Raw genomic sequence first — 21,083 nt, 5'->3', positions numbered from 1 at the left:
TCTGAGTCAATTTACCGCACAGTTACTGAATACAGAGCCTTAAAATTTTGTAATCTTTTTCACTGAACAACTGAAAATTCCTGCAAAATTCTTGAGTTGTAACAAGCTGATTGATATCAGCATGTAGCATTTGATGAAGTGTGCTGATTTATTGTAACTTAAATGATGAGTTGAACTGAGAGTTCCTGTGCTGTCTTGCATGAAATAGACTAAACTGATTTGAAAACAATGGTAGTGGTTAAACTGCAGCCAAATCTAGACAGGCCCTTAAGTTTAAAACTACAATTAGATAGTAAAATAAAATAAATAATATAATACTTTAAAAAAAACCACCAGTAGACAAAAGAGCTGTTGCTTTGTCCTGTGGAGGTAGTGAAAATGAAACCATTCTAAAAACAAATGTGCATATAAAAAGCAGATGTAAGATGAAAGTTGTTTATTAATATACAAGCTGATATTTTGCATTGTGCACTGAGTTAAGGGTTTGAACAAACTCTTAAATATTTGAAACTTAAGCTGTGATGCCTGCCTTTAAACTGTTCATTGCCAGAGTGTTAAATACTTATTTTTCCAACTGCATTAGTGGACATAAATTAATCTTTCTTGAGGATTTCACTATTCCTAGAATGACCCTCCATTAAGAATACCTATATTTTGTTTGTTAATATATATTACAATCATCTGGACAATGCAGTTTGATTACAATAATTCTGGATACAGTAGCTTGTATGTATAAGCAAATACATATGTGTACCACTAACTGTCTGTGTTAGTTCAGAACTGTTCAAGCCTGTGTTAGAGGACTTGGAGCCAGTACTGTTTAATCGGAGATGTCTCGTGAAGCAAGGCTGGACTAGAGAGCTGTGCTCTGAGAGAAGCAGGGGTGATGGTTCATCTCTGCTCTTAGTGTGGTATTTTAATGTGGCAGTGATGTGCAGCAAAGCTGCGTGTGCCAGTTCAGGGGTTCATTACTGCATGTCATTCAGTAAATATGTAACCCTTTAAGTGATCATTTCTGATCATTTCTAGCCCCTGCAACTTTCTTGTGAATCCAGGTCCAGGATGGAGAGAATCACTGGATTATGTACAGGGAGTATTTGTATAACAGAAGGTGAAATTGGTGGGGTGGTTCTTAGGCTGAACTAATTCTGCTCTTTCCTGGGAGTTTAACCCTAAAATGTTCCAATTCAGCCTTGTTTTTACAGTTAGACGTAACTCTTGTGCCTTCAAAAAGACTTTCCACATCTCCTTAGTCATGTCCTCCTAAGTAGAAGCCACAGTAGATCATAAGATAGTTTTCCTTTGTGCAAATAATAGTACTCCCAAGCTGTAGGTTTCAGCTCTGATGCCAACAGTTCTGGCAGAGACCAACAGGAGGGACTTTTTAATTGAAATAGGGAGGCTAAGCACAGACGCTGCCTCTTTTTCTTCTATTTCCTTTTCTGCAGGTGGAAGAGTCTCAGAAACCAAACCCTATGGCTAATTCTCAGCTCTGCTACTAATGTTCTCCATGACCTTTGGCAAATCTCTGCTCTTGTCATAGCTCCCAAAAAATAACTCAAGGAAATAAAACTGCACTTCCAGATTGGGCTAGTAGTTAGGAATAATCCTGGGGTTACTAAACTTAACATGTCACCTTTCTTATAGGCCACTCCCCCTGGCTTTAGGCTACTTTGAGTCTTGTAGCCAAATAAATGTTATTTCAGCTCTGTCTTGTATCTATGTAAATAGGAGTTAATGCGTTGCTGCATCTCGTGGCCGGCTTGTGACGTGGAGGTCTCCAGAGGGAGGATGAGGAGAGGCTGCTGTGGAAAGTCCCTGGCTGTTGCTAGGCAGCACTGCATTTTAGCTTCCCCGTATGAAAGTCTGCACTCAGTTTGGCAAGGAGAAGGAAAACTGAGGGATGGAAAACCACACAAAGATGCTTGACTTATTTTTATTGTAAAGCATGGCTTAATTGTGGTGGGTGCAGAGAACCTGTGGTTGCAAGTGAGGTGGAAGCAATTTGATTAAATAGAAGGCCAGTTATCAAATGTTGTTCTATTTATGCATTCTCAGCTGCAGGATCATGTGGCTGGCTTGTTCTCTCATTCCCCCCCTCTGTTTTGTTTCTTATGATGATCTTGGATCCTTGCAGTGAAGCTGGAAGAGTGCAGCACAAGTGGTCTTGCTGCACTTTCAGTCTAAGTGGAAGTAGGAAAACCCAGCAGTTCCAAAGAGCTTGCTCTTCTGAGGTTTATACTTCAGTTTCACAGCCTGCAGATGAGGGGACATCATGTTTTCAGTTTACTAAGTTCACCAAGAGGCACATCAGGAATCACTATTAACTAAATAAAATTGTTATGTAGAGCATCCTGCTCTTGCTGAACAATGCAACCTCTTTGAACCATACCAATAGTTCAAATAGTGGTAAGGTCCTCATAAGATTAAAGCTTATCACAAGAGCATTGCTAAAAGCACCTCTGTGTTCTGCCAGAAGCGTAGGATTTGGGATACAGCTGAGCACTTGAATTCCTCTTGGTAGAGTCTGGCTGGTTGTCCATCTACCCACAAGCTAGTTTGAACTTTTCAGTCAGTCTTTGTTGTCTTCTTGTAATTGCTGTCTCTGTTGTTCCTCCCTATGTGCTTTAATAGAAGGCCAGGATGCGTAAACCTAAGGTCTTGCTGCCGCTACTAATTTGTAGTTGGGAAATAATGTCTTCTGTTGTACCCCAATAGAGTCATGGGAGATCTGTGGATGGGACCTTGCTAGGCATTGGACATGCTGGGCTGTACTGGAAGGTATTGTACTTGTTCCCTGGCTGACAGAGTTGTGTTTAAAGATACTTCTCCCGTTCAGCAGAGGATCCCATGGTGCTACTGAGGCACTGTGGAATTTGGTGTTACAGCCTTGCTCTGTCTTTGGGTGTTCAGCCAAGTACCACTGTAAAGCTCAGCTTTACAGCAGCCTGGAGAAGCTGAGAGTCTCCCCCAAAGTCACGCAGATTGTAGTCAAATGGGATGCGGCAGGGTATGTTCCACTGTGACAGCGCTCTTCCCTGAACAGATGGGGCTCAAAATCTGGAGTCCTGATTCTCACTTTCATTGCTCAACCCTACTTTGTCTCGCACATTTTAGCTCAAGCCACAAGCCCACTGATGGGATATCTAGCTTACCCTTCCTTACCCCCACCAGCCAACATTTCACAGCAGTCTAGAAGAAAAGCTTATGGAGAGACCAAAACTTTGCAAGACCCCACAACTTTGCCTTTCCATGCACCCCTGGGGTTTCTCAGTCTTTTTTACTGTGTGGTGGTGGTGGTCTCTTAAAGGCAGTAACCTCACAGTAAAAAGCAGCCTTACAATAACTGCCTTGCAGCCTGGCTGGGAACAGAGCCCCACATTGTTTTATAGGAATTCCCGAAGAATTACTTGCCTCGTTGGACAGCACAGGCTCAGGTTGGTTCAGTTCAGCTGTTTCCTTTGTCTCCTTCTACCTTTGTGCAAAAACCTCTTGAGACCTTTTAGGCTAGAAACCTTGGTGCTGTGCTGACAAGCAGCCTGTGCTGCCAGGTCAGACCTGGGGGCAGAGGCATCAGGCATGGCTCCTGTGGAGTCCTTTTGAATAACAAAGGCAGCATTAGGATTCACCTGCAAAAAGATTAAGAGAAAAAGCTCAAAATCCTTGCAGCACCTCTCCTCTCCCCCGTGCATGCTTGGACAGTGAAATGGACTTTCCTCAGGCCTGGAACTACCCACGTACAAATTTCAAGACTTGCTGCAGTGCCCGTCTCTTTTCCAGGCATGTAAGTGGGCTGTAAGTGTGCTGAGGGCTGGGTTTTAGGTCCAAGAGACTGGTGCACTTAGAAATGGTGGGTGGGTGGGCCTCCAACCCCCTCTCCAAGCTTTGGGCAGCTGTGTGGATTGGCACTGCAGAGACATGCTCGTGGGGTGTGGAATGATAGAAGGTGATAGAGGAGTGGGACTTCTCCCCACCATGCCCCCAGCAGTACTTTCTACTGGAAAAATATATACTTTCACCTGAGCATTGTTTTCAGTTTGGGAGTTTTTTCTTCTGATGTTTTGGGGGCTGTTTATATACTTTAGGGGTTTTTTAAGCATTTTGAGTTTCCAAGGCTCCCTTAACCGTGTTGTTTTTATCTTCTGCTGGAAAAAAGTGGGAAAACTACAAACAAAAGAAGTAGAAAGGTCTTCACTATTTACTGTCCATATTGGTAAAAAGGTGGGATGTCTTTCCACAGGTCTTCTGTGTTAAGAATTTAATCTGAAAAACACTTCAGTTATTTTGTTAAAGCAGGGGGGAGTGTTTTCCCACACTTCACACAGTTTTCCAACTGGAAAAGGTTAGAAAACAGCAAGGAGACAGGAAAAGCTATTCTTTCAAGAGCTGATAGAGAAGTTTCTTCCTGACATGCTTCCACAACCAAGTTTTTCACTACGAAAAATGTAGTTGAAGTATTTTTTTAACAGAAAAATTGTTCTCTCTTGAAGCCTTGTTTTGTCACTGAGCAGTTTTTTAAAATTTTTAGGGGAAAGAATGATTTTATTTACTTGCCAACTTTCAAAGTGCTGCCTCAGAACTGGGAGAGCTGCAACTTGCCTGTTTATTTCTGTAGTTACACAGAGTAATTGCTGTTTTAAGTATATTGTTTGCTAAATTGTGCTGTTCATATGTTATGACAACTTTAATGGCTCTTACAGTATTTGACAAAGGGATTTAGGACTGTGGGCAGGTGCTTTTTACCTTGTTTTAACATTCTAAATAAATAAACTTATAAATGAAAATAACTGTTAAATAGTGGGAACATCCACATTTACATTAAATAGACTGGGTTTTTTTTTCATAAAAGAAAGATAAATTTACCTGCTTCAGGACGGAGTCTAACCACTAATTGGCAGAAAATAGGAAGAAACAAACTGTTTTAGTCAGTTGTTTTATCTCTTTCTCTGTGGAATTTCTTGTACTTTCTTTTGAAACCCACGATATCAGCCACTGCCAAAGGACTCTGTGCAGGTTAGGCGAGACAGTCTCAGATTAGGTTGGTTACTTGATGACTACCTCTGGTAATTCTTAGTCTTTCCTATCTCACTTAACTATCTGTCTATCTTGTTTGCTAATTAAATGTTGATGAAAAGAGAATCCCTACAACCTCCCTCTCTCTGTTCCCTCATGCTACTGCTACTAATCCCTGGATTCTACTTCTCTTTCAGAAGATGCTGCTCAAGAAGAATTGTGGAGCGAAGACTAGAGTTATTAAAATTCGTGTAAGTTGCCCTTTTCTGGTGCTGTTCCTTCATCTTTCCACATATCTAAATGTGGTGATTCTCTTTGAATATCTACACCCAGAAGATTATTTCTGGAGGTTTCCTGTGGCTGCATAACAAGTTGCTAATCTGGAGTATAGACTGTAGTTGTAATTTAGGTTAGGTGCTGACGAGGCTAATAATACATCAGCTTTTCCATTTTGGAGACTATGGGTTCAAAGCTTCCTCGAACTGAAAGTTTACATCCCCTGCTATGAGCTCATGCAGTTGTGCATAGCTGTCCTACAGGCTGTCACTTGCATCCTTCTTGACCAAGTGAAGTGCTGATCTGAGGTAACAAGTGGTGTTTGGCAGGGTTGAGAAGTACTGGTAGATAGCTGCAGAAAATGAACTATACCTGCATGGTGCACTGACGTGTGTAGAACTGTATGGGATGTGGGACTGGATGATGGCAGAGAACAACTAGATTGCTTGGATGGCTTTGCAGCTGGGATGACACTGCAGTGTCTGAGCATCTCCTGTTCTCGAGCACACACAAGCCTAGCAGGGCTAGCTTTGCTCAACTCTCCGGTTTCTAGTTTGTGCTGCCCACACCTCTGAGGCTGTCGCTAGTATGCCATCCTGACTCTTGAGCAGCCTGTCGCCTTTGTAGGTACCTTAGCTTTCTTTCAGTCAGTGCTGTATGGTGCTCTGGGGGATGTGTGTGTGACCTTGCCCTTTGCAGCCAAAACAAGTGCCTCAGTCCACTGAGCCCCATATGATTATCCACATACTTGCGATACAGAGGCAAAACCTAGTCAGGGTGAAGAAAACGGATGTCATTTGTGATAAAACTACTATTTTCACTGCATGAATTATAGCCAACAATGATGCCTTGTAAGAGGGATGTATGCCTGCCAGGATCCTTCAGGGTTTACACCTTGCCCAGCAGGAAATGGGACTGAAGCTTTTGTGTACCCAGAAGTGTGAATGTTTATGGGCATGCCGTTGGGTGATTTATCTGAAGGAGGGGGAGCAAGTACAGTTAGCTAGAACCTTATGCAGAGCTGGATGGTATTTCTCCCAACTCCTCATGTGCCTTCTGCCAGAGCACTTCAGTCCTGTCTTCCAGCAGCCCCACAATAACCTGATACTTCTGACTGCACAATTAATCCTGATCTGTTATGTATTTGCTTGTGCTCCTGCCTGGATTGTTTTCAGTGGAGCTGTCTCCTCCTGTGCCCTGTGAGTTCTCCCCAGACTGTGCCTGTCCTTCAGACCTACCAACAGTCTAATCCTGCTACAATGTTTTAGTGTAACTTGTTTATCACCTTCCTTTATCCCTGCCCCATGTGCTTTGACTGTTGTTTTGTGGTGGTTCCCCTCCCCAGGTGTCCCTGGACTACAACTATTTCCAGTGCTGCTTGGTGGCAGTCCCCCTGTCCCTGGGGTTTCAGTGACACTTTGGTGGGGTGGTTTCCCCTGACACCTTCCGCTCATTATTATGCCTTACTCTTGTGCCCCTGGAGAATCCGAGGGGCAGAATTATCCCTTTACTCTCTACTGAGCCCTTGTCAGCTCACACTAAAATAAACAGCAGAAACTGAGAGCACGCCCTTCTGACAGATGGTACAGAATCCATGATTCTCTGGCCAGCCTTGCTGAGCTGGGACAGTGCATCTCTACTGGAGGTGCTCGTGTGGTTTCCATGACAATAGCATATGATACTTCAGAGTCTTTTGTTGGTCTATTGTGGAGACAGCTGTTAAGTAAAGGAGCATTTTTACTTCCATTTTTCAGGTGATTGTGAGTGTCCACTTTTGTGTACTCAGCTTAGAAAGGAGGCAGCAGGTCTCTGGCAGAATACCTTGCTGAGGTGCCTCAGCTGTGGAAGCAGCTGAGAGAAGTAGATACCTCTGAAGGATGATGCTGTGCTCTCATCATATAAAAGGAAACCTCAGTCTAGCCAGTAAGACATGCCTGGCACAGGCTTCCTTCCCAGCGTTGCCCAGCAGCAGGACAGGAGGTAACGGGTACAAGTTAAAATGCAGCAAACTCAGGTTGCCTGGAGAAACTGTGAAGTTTCCATCCACGGAAGTATTCAAAGCATGCCAGGACATGGCCTTGGTCAATGTGCTCTTGCTTGACCCTGCTCTGAGGGGGGTTGAGCTAGACTATCTGTAGAGGTGCCTGCCAATCTCAACCATTCTGTGATTTCTGGCTCTTGCCCAGCACTCAGTAATGGAGTCAGAGCACACCAGGGACCTTAATTCACTTGGGAGCACTATTCTGAAGCCCTGCTGAATGTGACCTTTTACAAAGGATGATAGCAGGGGGCAAGGTGAGAAGCTTGCCTCTCTGTTGCTGAGGGTCTGGTGGCACAGGTTCAGTGTTGGGACTTTGCCCTTGTCGTGAGGGTGGAAAAAATGAAGACAGATCTCTCGTAGCAAATGGGTTGATGAGCTGTTACAGGAGGAACCAGGGTACTGTCTGTGTGTCTGAACAGGAAACATCACCATGTGAACCAGTTTGCTTGAGTTGCTGTAGCCCTGAGAAGCCCTTATACATAAGTGCTCCTGTTTCAGCATAGGTGAAAATCATGTAGTCTCCTTCTGAACTGAGGTGGGCAGTGACATCCAGGCAGCATACAGCTGGATGGAGATGCTGTGAGTGAACTGATCTGAGGAGCAGGCAGGCTACCTAATGGTTTATGCCAGGAGTTTGAAGCAAGGATCCCTGCTTTCTCCTACCACTTCTGCTGTTGAATAGCTTGAAGGAGGAAGGATTATACTTACGCTCTCCTGTGTGAGGATGATGATGGCAGTGACCTGCTAATAATATCAGTGAAGCATTTTCATCTTGTTCTTGCTGAGGACAATGTCTTATGTGGTTGTGAGATAATGCATGCTTTTAAAAATACTCTCCTCCTGACTGATATTTTGGTTGCATTGACATCTTGGGGCTTTGTCAGGATGCAAGGTGATGAACTCTTATGCATCATCCCAGCTATGCTCTTACTCCTTCTTCTGCTGGAAGTGTCTCCATGGGAAGGTGAGATGGAGGGGCAGTGCCTTTGCCCTCTGGCAATGAAACACAGCTTCAACCCTTGAAAGTGTTCATGGTCCTTGGGAGTCTTTATCAAGCAGGTGATCTAGGCTTGGTTTTGCTTTTCCACATGCTGTTTTAACATTAATGTGTCACCTTGTCATTGTTCACTCTGCTTTAGCTTCCTGCAGGCCAGCTCAAGTGGTGTTACAACCTTTCCACTTGCTCAGCAGTTCTTCTTAAGCAGGATAATGGGGCAGTGATGTGACAAGTCTAAGAACCTAGACAGATTAAGGTGGAGAGATTAATAAATTTCACAAATGTGCAGCAGCTTTGTCGTGTTTGAAATGTTTTCAGGAATAGCAGCACTGAGAGGTCAGTGAAGAAAAAATATTTAAAAAAACCTCCCTTCTGTTATCCCCCCAGTGGAGGATAACAGAACAGGAAAATTGGCCCCTGTGGGCAGGCGAGCAGAGGTAAACTGGAGGTGGCTGTGTGTATGAAGTATGGATCTGTATATAATAGATACATGTAACATAGTGAATGTCAGTGCAAGGTGAGGGATAAATGTGGGCCTACATGGGTGTTACACAGTGAGGTGGGCAATGTGTATGTGCAGACCTGGTCACTGGTGCCCTGAAGTATCAGCCTGTGTGATGTCTATAGGCGGAAGCAAGGTGGTAGGTGTGAGTGAGAGGGGTGCATGCACCAGAGCATCCAGACCATGTTGTGTGGTACACTTAGGTGTTGTGTGGAGACCCTTCTTTAGGGCTGGAAGGAGGATGACTGTATGAGTGTGTGCACGCAGGCTGTAGCTGCCTTTGCCCTGGATCAGGCTTGGTCAGCTGTAGCCAGCTCTGAATGTAGAGACCCATCTTCCAGAGTGTTTCTATAATACTGTAAGTCTTCAGTTCTCCAGAGTCTCTTGGAATGAGGGTAACAAGCCTGTCATCTAGTCCTAGTTCACAAACTCCTACATGCAGTCTCTGAATGGGATTAGTGGAGCTGGGTTTATCTCAGCAGTGGTAGGTGGGTAGAAGTAGGGGCTTGCTAGTTGTATCTTGAGCATTTGTTGGGGCAGGCAGAGAGGGAGTGAGGATTTCAAGGCCAATCTGATAACCTGGCTGATCAGAGACATGTTTTCTGCTATGTAAAAATGAAATAAGAATTTTAAATCGGAACATAAACCTCTTGTGCTGTTGCCTTGATCTTATCAATGTTGAGAACGCCTTCTGCTTGGACAGGGGCCAGATCCCTGGAATGACTTCCCTGTCTCTTATCTCTTGTATCTGCATCCTAAAAGGCCACTACAGAAACATGCTAGGTTTTCTTCTCTTAAAACAAGGGACCTTTTCAGCTTGGAGCTGAGCAAGAGATATGCTGGCTTGAGACTTCCTGGCAGATGCCTGAGCTAGTCACAAATGCGAGGCATATTAGGCAACAGAGCACTATTGGTGTAAACCTCTGTTTCTGGCTGTACAGCCAGAAGTAAAAATTTCTAAAAAATAATCAGAGGACTCTGTATACATACATCTATATATATATGTACACACACATATGTTGCCCCTTCCATCACAGACTCCCAAGGTACTTTGCAAGCATTGCTAAATATAGCATCCCAGAGGCAGATAAATATCATGATTGCAATTTCAGAGTGAGTTAAACTGAGAAACCAGCAGAGACTGTGACTTGCCTGAAGAGAGACAGTGTGAGGAGAACTGAAGTCTGGGCTTTGATTTTCAAATAGCATTCCTTGAGCTGTGTCCTTATTTGTACCATATCATGTAGTCTAAACAGCTCTGACATCTCAGGCAGCAGAGATCCCAAACTGCAGTCTGCTAAGTTTGTCAAACCATCCTGCTTGTCTCTAGTATGTGACTGAGTGCCTAAACCTGAACCTGCCCTTAAGAAGCAACAAGAGAGCCTCATCTCCCTGGCCAGTTGTATCCTTGGGTTACTTGGTGGGCAGAGGAGATTTTAGCACTCCAGTTCCCTTGGTGGGCTCTTGCCTCCTGTTAATGGGCACATCTCTGCTGAGCAAAACACAGGACGTCCTCTGTTAAGTGAGAGCATGAATATCTGTTTGCTTACTGGGGAAACCAGCTGCTCCCATGCTCCTCGCAACCTACCCACCAAGCTGCCTGCTGAAGGTGTCTGTACAGTGATAGCTGGTCCTGGAGAACCCTAGCTCTCAGTCTGAATAATTCTTGTCAAAAGAGTTTGTCCAGAGTTTCCTCAGTGTGGGGAGGGATACAGTGTAGCCAAATTGCTAATGCCTCTGTTAAAAACTATCCCAAATACCTGGCTCCAGACACTGTTTTATTTAGCATCGTTTTATTGGATTTCATGGCAAAGGCTAACCAGCCTTCAGCCTGTCCATAGCAGCCAGAAGAGGGATGGTCATGTCTCTCTTCTGCTTCCTTAAAGAAAATTTTTATTGTTGCCTGCTTTTCATAAATTCCTGCCACATATGCCCTTGCACCTGTTATATCATTTAAGTGCTTGCAGAATAGGTGTTGTGGAATAACCAAGAGCTCTGTAAACTCAGACAGCAGCATGAAAGTAGCGAGTGGCTGGTGAGTCAGGAGGCTGACATCCTATTTTCAGCGCTGTCCTTGTTTTGTGGTCTGATATGGGTTGTGGGTCTGGTCTAAGAATGGGGGGGTGGGAGGAGGAGGGATAGAAAGGAGGTTAGGACTTGAGGTGCAGCCCAGTGACCAGCTGCTCCTCGGACAGCCCTGTGTGTTGGTGGTGGCTGTGGCGGGTGGTACTGTGGTTCAAGGGGCTGGGAAGTGGCAAGGTATGTTTCACAGAGTAGGACAGATTTGGTGACTTTTGGGTCACACCTGGATGATGGAGCAGGGAGACAGAGGGGTGTAGGGGATGGCAGAGGGTCACAGCAGCTCTGCCACTGTTCTTTGGCAGAGCTTCAAGTCCAAGATGGCAGGTCAGGTACATCTCTCACCACTGCATCCAGGCCCACTGCAGTTGTTCCCTGGTCCCCTTTGTGTGGCTGTGGGAATGTGGCACCCATTCCCTCTTCGAGTCCCCAGAGCTGTGATCCTCTGTTCCCACACACCTCTCCCATAATACACCCACTTCCTGCACTTGGCTTCCACAGCTGGGGCGGTTTGTCCAGAGGCAAGCGCACTGCGTCAGCATGCGTTTGCAGCCTGCTCATGCCAGCGTAATTAATACTCACTTTGCAGTTTTAATTTGAGTTCCCTTTAAGTTGAAAGCAGCGTGCTCCTCTGTGCCAGCTTGCCTGGCTGGAGGGAATTGGGTTGCCCTGGCCTCTCACGCAAACTTGAAGCTGTACATGAGCAAGTGTCCACCACGTGCCAGCTCTGTGAGAAGCATGGTATCTGGGGTTCCTTACCAAAGGGAGGAGAACAGTGAGGACTGCCAGCTGTGATCCATCTGGAGGCAGGGAGGATGTTCCTGCCATGTGGGGAGGGCTCGAAAGGGGAGGGTGGGGAGGAAGGAGAGGACAAGGTAGTGTCATGTGCATACAGCCCAAAACTGCTGAGGACTCTACTAGGATGTAGATGGGAGATTTAGGGACAGATTGTGCCGTGCCTGTGCTTGCTTGGAGCTCCTCTCGTGCCTGTTCCTCCTCCTGCTCAGGCAAACACAGACCCTGGGGTGTGTGCAGGAGCTGCTGCAGATGTGTGCAGGGAAGCACAGGCCGTTTTGTATCAGAGGGAGAGAAAGTGGGGATGAGATGCAGCTCACTAGTAGGGGGATGTGGGTTCATTTACTTTTAAGAGATGTGTGGCTTTCAGAGCATGATCTTCACTGGGACCCTGGAGCAGTGAGTTCCCCAAGTTGGCCAGGGAGCACTGACAACCTGTCCCTCTGAATGACCCACCTGTCCCTCTTTGTTGTGGAGCCTCCTTCCTTCAGATTGTTAGGCAGGCAAAATCAAAGCTTGCAGTCAGCTTTCTCAAAGACGTGAGAGAGAGGAGAAGAAAGGCTTATTACACTGGTGCCAGCAAGGACCCATGTCTGAAACAGGCCTATTTCTGCTTTTGGGCAAGTAACCAGCAAGCATCTGCTAGGCCTTTTGAAGTACCTTCCAAAAGAGTTCAGTGTTGTCTGTCTGGTGGCACTTCTCTAAGTCTGGTAGTTGCCATCTGACAGCTCTGTACACACATTTGCAAATGCTAGATTTTAAAAAAAAATTTTTTTTTTCTAAGAGGAACATTGATGTGTTCATAAACCATTGAACTGGTCTTTGCAATGTGGTTGCACAGAAGGAAGTAGGTGTTAAGGAGCCTGACGTTGGCGGAGGAAGATAGGCCTTTCAGCCTGTTACAGAAGGTAATGGAGAACACAGAAAAACAGTGCAACTGTAAAGTCTTGTTCTTCCTTGTCAGAACAGTCTTTGGAGTTGATTTTTTTTTTTCTTGGAAAAGAAGGGAAAGTAGTAGTCTTAAAATGAAGTTCTACCATGGTGTATTTTGTAGCTATCCCCTGAAACTAAACTGCATATGAACCTGCATATGAACTTTCAGGAGGGAAGGTGGTTTGCCTTTGAAAAGTTATTCTTTGAGCTGCTCCAGGTCTGTGACTGGAATAAATTGTCAGAGGCCCCACTGGAGTTAATGAAGCAGCAGTTAAATGTGAATTGCTGCTCCACTGGAGGAGCTGGTCCTGCTTGTCAGCGACTATTTCTTGAAAACTGCCTGAAGCAAGACTGTAATTGAAAGGAAATCACCTCTCATCAGAAGGTCGAAACACCTAGATGTTAATTAGTTCATCCTGGCTGCCTGACTGTGGTTTATGTATTTGTTGTGGTTTGGCCCCACTTGGCAACTGAACACCATGCAGCTGGAGAAACTGAGGCATAGATGATGGGAACTGGCTTGGTCAGGACTGTGTCCAAATTACAGATATAGCTAGGAACAGGGCTGGGGGTCTACTTCCCTTGCTCACAGCTGATGGTTCCACACATCAAAGTTGAAGTGCCAGGTGGTTAGAAACAAAACTGGTGACAAGGGTGAGAGGAACAAGGGCAGTGTACCTGTACCTGTAACTGCTCCACTGTGGTATCAGACAGCCTTTACTGTCTCTGTGCCCTGTCTGAATATCAGTACTACCTCTGGCTCTGTCCACCCCTGGGCAAGGCAGCTGTCTCATCAACAGGCAGCATTGGAGGCAGGAGTCCGTCTTTGCCAAGGTCCTTCTGGGAGTTTATTCCTTTCCACGCAGGGTAGTGGTGGGAATTGGATGTGACTTTATAACTTGCAATTACATGGTGCCTTTCAACCCAAGGAGCTTTTAACAAGTGAGCCTACAGACTGCAAAGGGATCATTCACCCACCACTGAGAGGCATCTACCGCTGGAAGGCAGCATCCTTTCAATAGAGCTTGGCAGTGTTTCCCAGCCACTAGGGTAGGAAAGAAGGGACTCGTGCTGGATTGGCCCTGAATAGTGGATGGGTTGGCAGAGTGCATAGGCTGATCTGATTTTGAGTCTCGCCAGGATAGTAGAGCTCTTAGGAAAGAGGACCAAAGAGTATTAAGCAGGGCTTAGTTTTGTATCACCCTTAGCACACCACTCCCTTCTAACACATTGTTGTGTTAAGTAAATTCATTTTCCCCCTTCCTGTGGGGATTGTCATTCCTACAGCTTGAAAGCGTGCTTGGAGCTGTGCTTGCCTTTGCTTTGTCCAAAGAGAACAGTACTTCTGTGGAATCATGAGTTCAATATTAAGTTATTTCACAATCTGCATTTGGGATATTTTCCCAGACTTCATAGGGGTAAGAGATGAGTTTCTGGGATGAGTGTGGGTTTGTATTAGTAGATTTATCCTTTACCTGTTTATCTTCTTCCTAGGTACTTTTTACTTGCTGAAATGTACAAATTGCTTGTTATTGTGTGTTATAGTTGGATTTATGGAGCAGTTGCCCATTTTTGTTTTCTGAGGGCTAATATGACTCAAATCCTGCATTTCTTCTGTGGTGTTTAATCTCAGTGGTTGTTTTTGAGGCACCTCCACCCAGTTGCCATCTGTACCATTTTTAGGTGTGCTTCTTTGTTAATGTTTCAGATATGTTTCAAGCCTGGTTGCTTATTTACCACCTGTATTTAATGGTGACAGTGCAATTGGTGACCAGAGTACAGGTTTGCAAGAGTGTATATGAAGGCATGTGTAGATGAGGGAAGAAGTGTGTGGGTGCATGTTGACAAGCGTGTGTGACTGAGGCCATCTGTGCATAGTTGCTTGAAACATGTATTAACACAAGCTAACTCTTATGAGTTCATCTAAATCAAATGAGGTGTGCAATGAGGCAGCATGGGTGTCTGGAGGTACTGAAACTACCTTGTGCTCTGGGCACTTGTATGAGGAAGCGATGAGCTGTGTTCCCTTGGACTGTTCCTTGGATGCTGGTGGAGTTTGGGCCCTGCTTGGTTTGAGATACAACGTGAGTGGACAAGGTTTGTATGAATGGGAACAGCTCTCCTTGTGATTTCCAAGTCAGGACGAGGTCAGGAGACATGGACAAGTGACCAGGGAAGGGCATATTTGCTGAGGAGAATTTGAGGCATGTGAGTGCAGGTGAGCATGGGTGTGTGACAGAGTGTGCATCCGAGTGTGTGCCCTCCTGCCTGCAGCCAAGTGCTTGTATCTCAGGCTGTTCTCCAGCTGTGTAAATACATTGCTTAATAAATTGAGGGCTGTAGTTAATGATTGCCATTAGCACAGGGCCCATATTAGGCTCCATTTTGTGTGAGTTACCCAGCTGCCCAAATGCCATTAGAGTGAACACACTGGCCTTTAATGTCAAGCATGGAGTGTTTGTGTTCTGAGGAGGCTCTGCAGGAGCTGGCCTGGGGTTGCTCAGCAGGGACTGTCAGGAAGGTTTGTGGCAAGTTTTCTAGGGCCCTGCTGTAGTAGCAGCAACTCTAACAGCCTTCTGTAGTCAAAGTGATGTCCTGGGCATGCTGGGTGCCCACGGGAAGGGCAGGCTGGCTAGGACACTTGCCCAGACTACAGGGAGGCAGCTGGCCCAAGCAATAGGATGGGAAGAACGTGTTCCCCTCCCTGGCAGCCGGCCCTATCTGTCTTCTTTCTGGGAACACATCTACAGAGCTTTGCCTTGTTCTACTCATCAGAGCCAGACAACCACATGCTGTGATCCCAAATGGTGTTGTGGACTAAGCCAGATCAGGCCTGGTCATCCCTAAAGCAGAATATGAGCTCCAAAGAAAACATGCTTTTCTGCAGGAAGAGAGTGGAGTGCTTTGGTGCTGGTGCTCTTTCTTTCTTCCAGCAGGGTCCCTGGCAGAGATGCTGCCCTGTCAATCATGGAGTAGGTGCAAGACAGACCTATAGTGCTCAGGGTGATAAATGACTGCAGATTGGTCAGGGTGTTGCTGTGAATGAGGGCAGTTGCATTACTTCCTCTCCTGTTTCTGCCTACTGTTGGACACAGGACCTTTCTCACCCTGCCCTTGCCTGCTGTTGTGGTGGCTGTGCTATTGAAAGCCAGCCATCATCTTGTGGCCGCTTGAGAGGTGTTATGATGAAGAGGCAGACTGGGTGTGGTTTGAGCCTTATGTGCAGCTGCCTGACCACCCATGAATCTCTATCTTCCTGTGTCTCCTCACATCCCTGTCTTTCGCCTCAGCCCTTGTTCTGTGTCCATCTCCCTTGTGGTGCCCTGGGAGGGCACTCTGCCCTGCACATTGGACCCAGAAGCAAGCCCAGAGAGAAACCCCAAGGTCCCTTCCTACCCAATGCCTGGTGAGTTTTGTGGATGACTTTGGTCTGTCCTCTGGACCCATCTTTCCCCAGCCTTTTTTCCATCCGCTGTCAGCCAGAAGAGAACTGATTCAGCTGCCTTCCCTAATCCTGTCTGGCATTTCAAAATGGAGGGGACTGCCAGGTTCTTTGTTCCTGCTCCCTCTTGGCACTGGCAGGGGACCTCTTCTACTCTGGAGAAGGACAAATGTGCTGATTTATTCTGCCCCTTAGATTTGAATAGGGGTTGCTATGTTACCCTGCAGCTCTGAGGCTTGCCAGAGCACACACCATATATAACCCCACAGCAGGTGGCTATTGAGTAAAGGCGCTGAAATCTGCCTCTCTTGTTTCTTATGCTGCTGGCCAAGGTGTCAGGGGGATGTAGCCAGGCATGATTTGCTGGCTGAAACTCCAGGTACAGCTGATGCCAAGCACCATGTTGGCATTTTCCATTTTCAAGTGCCCATCTTAATTTGCAGAGGAGGTACAACTAGGCAGGAACATGCTGCCCATGCTGGCTTTTAAAGAGGCCCTTTCTGACATGAAGGCTGCCCCATAGGTCCAAGCTGTGACTGATATCCTGGAGGTTGAGGCTTCCAGATCCTGCTGCAATGACTGTAGCACCCAGGGCCTGGCTTGGACACTTCCATAGTGCTTTCTAATTTGATGTGACTGTTTGTATAAGCCTGGCCATTTGAGCAGCTTTTTAAGAAGAGTTGCATGTGCTTGTCCTGTGGTGACAAGTTAAAACCCAGCCAGTATAGAGGTAGGTAGCATCAAAACATCAGCATGCCATGCTGGTGTGTGGTTGCAGCTGTCTGACAGACTTCACTTTGAAGTGCTAAAATGAACCTCTGTCATAGAGGAGACAGCAGAGTTGGTAACTGTTCCTAAAAATCCTAATTCTTTGAAGAACAGTCCCTTAGTGCAGACTGAGCAAGGGAAACCATGGGTCTCGGTAGGAAAGGCCTAGGAGGGGCAGCAGGGAGGCACATAACACCAGAGCCCAGGCCAGATGTCTTCTCACTGGGCTTTTTCCAACCTCCATGAAAACAATGGTAAAGCCCTTCCCAGCAGTGAAGGGAGTGAGGTGAGGGTGGGTGACATCTGCATGAGTTTCTGAGCTGTTGAACTCTCTAGCATGTGGCACTTGGTAGCTCACACCTCTCCCTATGGAATGAACTCTGCAGGAGCATGATCAAATACTCTGCTGGCCCATAGAGCAGCGAGACCTCCTTTCCTGGCCAAAGAGTGTCTATGGAGCAGCTGCCTCACTGGTGCTTCTGCTTGCTTAAGGAAAGAAACAAAGCAAAGTTCCTGAGAGGTGAATGGAAAACACTTCCTATTTAACCAAGTGGAATAATTTCTTTGGCACTGGAATTCCTCTGGGTTCCACTGGTCCCAGCACAGCCTAGTGGAGAAGAGCATTTCTGTCCTGTCACACAGTGCATGGAGTGCACAGGTATTTATGGCCTCTTTACTCTGAATCTGCTCTGACCATGCTCTGAACATTGGGAGCATAAAGGGGCGAGAATGGTCTTTGGTGGCTGTGGTACAAACTAGGCTGTAAGGCCTTCAGATGGGATCCTTTGCTCCAAGCATCTCCCAGCCATTCCTCATTGAACTGTGGAGTCTGGAGCAAAAACTCAGGAGAGTTTCAGTGTGTCTGGAGCTTTATAGATTAAGAAAGGGTGATTTATAAATCCTTACTGGAGAGCTGTTGAAAAACAGGGCTGAAGTATGAGTCTTCAGGGGTGACCTGGTTTACCTCCCTGCTCTAAAAGTGTAGTTGATCCTCCTTCAAGGCCAAATGAATCTGAATTTAGCTTTTCCATGTGATACCTTCTGGCAGCAATGCTGTTCTGACTCTGGGACTCTGTGTCATGGATATCCTGTTTCACTTAGTGGCTACAGGTGCCATGGGTCCTGGTCATGTGGATCCCAGGGACCTCAGTCTTGGGGAGTGTGGGAGGAGCACATGCATTTCTCTTGAGGGGTAGGAGCAGGGGAGCAAGCAACGCGCTTCACTGCCTATGTTAGTGCCATTTGCTGCAAGTACATGCATGACCACCCATTCAAGGAGGTGTAATTGTACCAGGCAGGGATGTGACAAAGCACTTGAGGCAAGAACTTCACTGTTGGCAGCTTGTATGACGCTGACTTCATCCTTCTTTTTATTCCCCTGCAGAGCGTCAATGGAGGCCGCCCACCACCCCACTTTGTGTATGATCCATCCACCTTTGCCTTCCGTTCCCTCAGCACCTTGAAGCCGCTGAGCCCGATAGCTCCAGTGGAAGAACCGTCATGTGCCTACTGAAGGAGTTTCTCCAGAAACCTCAGGAAATATCAACCAACCACCTGACTGGCAGGGAGAAGGGGAGGTGGCAATGCCCAAGGGGATGGGTGGGGGAAGAAGGGGACAATGACAATGCAGTACAGCCTTTCTGGCAGTAGGAAACGTACAGCTTTGCAGCAGTACCTGTTTTCATACAAATGCCATATCTGAATAGTGGAAAAAGGAGAGATTTTTGTCTTTCAGGGCAAAACAAACAAGTCGGGTCCACAAACTGCAAGGGCAGCCACCAAGGCAGTATTAAACACAGGGATGGCGGTAGCTGAAGATATCCCTGAAGGGTTCAGGGGCTAGTAAGGCCTACATGGCAGCCAGGATGAGTGAACAGGGTGTGAAACCAAGTCCAGTCAGTTTCCCAAGGCTACCTAGGTCTACAATGCTTTGCTATAGACCTACCTGACCCATATTCCACTCAGAAGTGAGCTCAGGATTGGAGACAGAGGCTATACAGGGCTGCCTGCAAAGCAAGAAGGTCCCTCTCTGACACTGTTAAAATTGCATTCACTTCAAGCTCTCTTGAGTGGAAGACCCTAGGAGAGGGAGTTGGGAGGCCGTAACTGGCAAATCTAGCTGCGTGTGCTAGCTGGTCTGCCCACAACTCAGTGATATCTAAAGTGGGGTTGAAAAGGGTTGTAGATCAGGGGTTAGAATAAAATTCTAAATCAGAGTGTCTGTGTTCAGCTGTCCAAGGAAACACAGTGCCCACCCTCAGTCCTCTCAGCATCATCAGAGAGAATACCTTGGAGTGGGGTGTGACACTGTGCTGTTGGGTTTTCTCTCTGCTGAGGCTGTGTTCTGGGATACGCAGCATATCTCCACAGCATTGTCCCAATACCCTGCTGCCCTAATGTGATGCTGAAGGTAACTGGCATCACCAAACTCAACCAAATCTAATGTCTTCAGCAGCTTTCCTCTCCCCTGTTATGCTGGCCATTAAATTCTTGTAGATCCCCTTGTACCAGTGGAACAAGTATTCCCAGATGTAGCATGGAGTGGGAGAAAGAGGTCTCTGTTTCTTCCACCAACAGGAGGGGAGTTTGGGTGAAACTGTGGGGCATTTTTCCATAGACCGTCTTTAAGACAGTTAGGACCATGCTAGGCCTTGCTACCACTGGAGTTTGACTGGGATCTGGCTTTGAAGTATGTGTGTGTGGTGTGCTACAATGCAACAGCTAATGGGACAAGCTCTCACCTCTCTTGGTGAGGAAGAGGAGCAAGGCATTTCCCCTTGCTGCACCCGGTGGAGAGGAGAACCTCTTTGTCTTGGTGCTCCCTGCCTTGAACCTGTACCTGGCTGGGTGCAAGGGGGAGCAAGTAGTTAATGTGTTGTCTGGATCAAGAGGAGCAACTGTGAGTAACATAAAATAATTTTTGTTTTTAAATCTGCTCCGGTGTGCAGGTCTTTGATGCCACTCTTTGGATGAGACCAAGGGTTAGTCCAGTTGCCAGTAGGAGGCCACACAGTGAACCAGTGTTCACTGGTGCTTTCTGGACCCTTCACTGGGACCCTTGGGAAAACCCCAAAGGCTCTCTACACCTTGGGACCTGCATCTCCCACCCCTGCTCTCCTCCTTCCCCAACCTTTTCTCACGCAGGCAGCCACAGCAGCTGGGCAAGGCGGTGAGGGGACATCTGTCCTGATGCTGCCCCAGTTCTGCCTGTTCTCTGGCTCCAGACAGTCACAGCTGCACCAGCACTGCCTCCAAGGGATTGCTTGGGTTTGCTGGTGAGGTGCCTCTGGCACAGCATTGTGGTTCCCTGAAAGTCCCTTCTTCCAACAGAGACCAAATCCTCTGTTGATTCCTCCCGCCCCTGTAGAGACTCCACTTAATCTTGTCTCAATGGTACACACCTCAGCTTTTTTAAATGCTACCAGATCAAGCTGACCAGTGCAGGATGGGAAGCATTACCCCTTCAGACCAAACCCATGTGCTCAGGAGAAGGGACATCCATAGCCTGGTACCTGTCTGAAGAGGCCCATTTCCTGTGCAGATGGCTGGGTTGGCAGCCCCCACATGGCCCCACACCCCCAGGCTTTGCTCAGCGAGAGCTGCTGAGGTGCTTGGCCCCAGACATGTTTCTGCCAGCCTGTGGGTACAGCAGGCTCCCTTCCCCTGGGTGGGAGCAGGGAACAGGGATGTCCTGCCAATATCGTTGCCTTTTAGTACTTTTGTAACTTTTCTCTCTTTTCTTTTTCAATCAGAAGGAAAAATAAAAAAAAAAACAACAATGAAATAAAGTGTAACAGCTGCTCTGTTCACACCTCTGGTGCGTCTCACGCATTTGTCAGCTTCTGGGTGTTTGTGGGCAGGGGCATAGGAAGGGATGGAGCAGAGTGAGATCTGACACAACGCTGCCAGGCCCAAGCACTCCCAATTCTCAAGCCATGTCTGCAAGAGAATGAATTTGAAAACAAACTAGCAAGAGCTTTTTCTGAAATGAATGCCAGGTTCTTTGCATATAAGAGGAGCTTCCTCTGCAGCTGCTCCTTTTGAGGCTAGGTCTGATATGCTATATTGGTGCTCACCGGTGTTCCCCATCACCAAGAAGGTGCTTTAGCTTTTGAGTGACCTGCTTCTTGCTTGGGGGTTGAACATGTCCTGGCTGGAGGTCTCCATCCCCCAAAACAGAAGGGTGGGTGACCACACAGCTGGTCTTTGGCTCATAATTTTAGCCTCAGTAAGTCTT

General features: G+C 46.7%; 1 protein-coding gene across 3 annotated transcripts in view; it reads left to right on the top strand.

The window, feature by feature from the left end:
- Window positions 1–20,673, top strand: part of LOC104048621 (uncharacterized) — a 60,585-nt gene extending 39,912 nt beyond the window's left edge. The window contains exons 4-5 of one of the 3 annotated variants that reach the window (XM_064446046.1): window positions 5,214–5,264; window positions 18,231–20,673. In XM_064446046.1, coding sequence (XP_064302116.1) covers window positions 5,214–5,264; window positions 18,231–18,359 — 180 coding nt within the window. In that variant the 3' untranslated portion in view covers window positions 18,360–20,673. Of the gene's footprint in view, window positions 1–5,210; window positions 5,265–18,230 lie in introns of all 3 variants that reach the window. The other 2 variants (XM_064446045.1, XM_064446047.1) reach the window with 2 other exon arrangements.
- Window positions 20,674–21,083: the final 410 nt, after the last annotated feature.

Source organism: Phalacrocorax carbo, chromosome 3 (assembly GCF_963921805.1).
Source record: "Phalacrocorax carbo chromosome 3, bPhaCar2.1, whole genome shotgun sequence".
Classification (NCBI taxonomy): Eukaryota; Metazoa; Chordata; class Aves; order Suliformes; family Phalacrocoracidae; genus Phalacrocorax; species Phalacrocorax carbo.
Note: the sequence above shows the minus strand (reverse complement) of the source record. Positions and strands in the feature narration are given on the sequence as shown.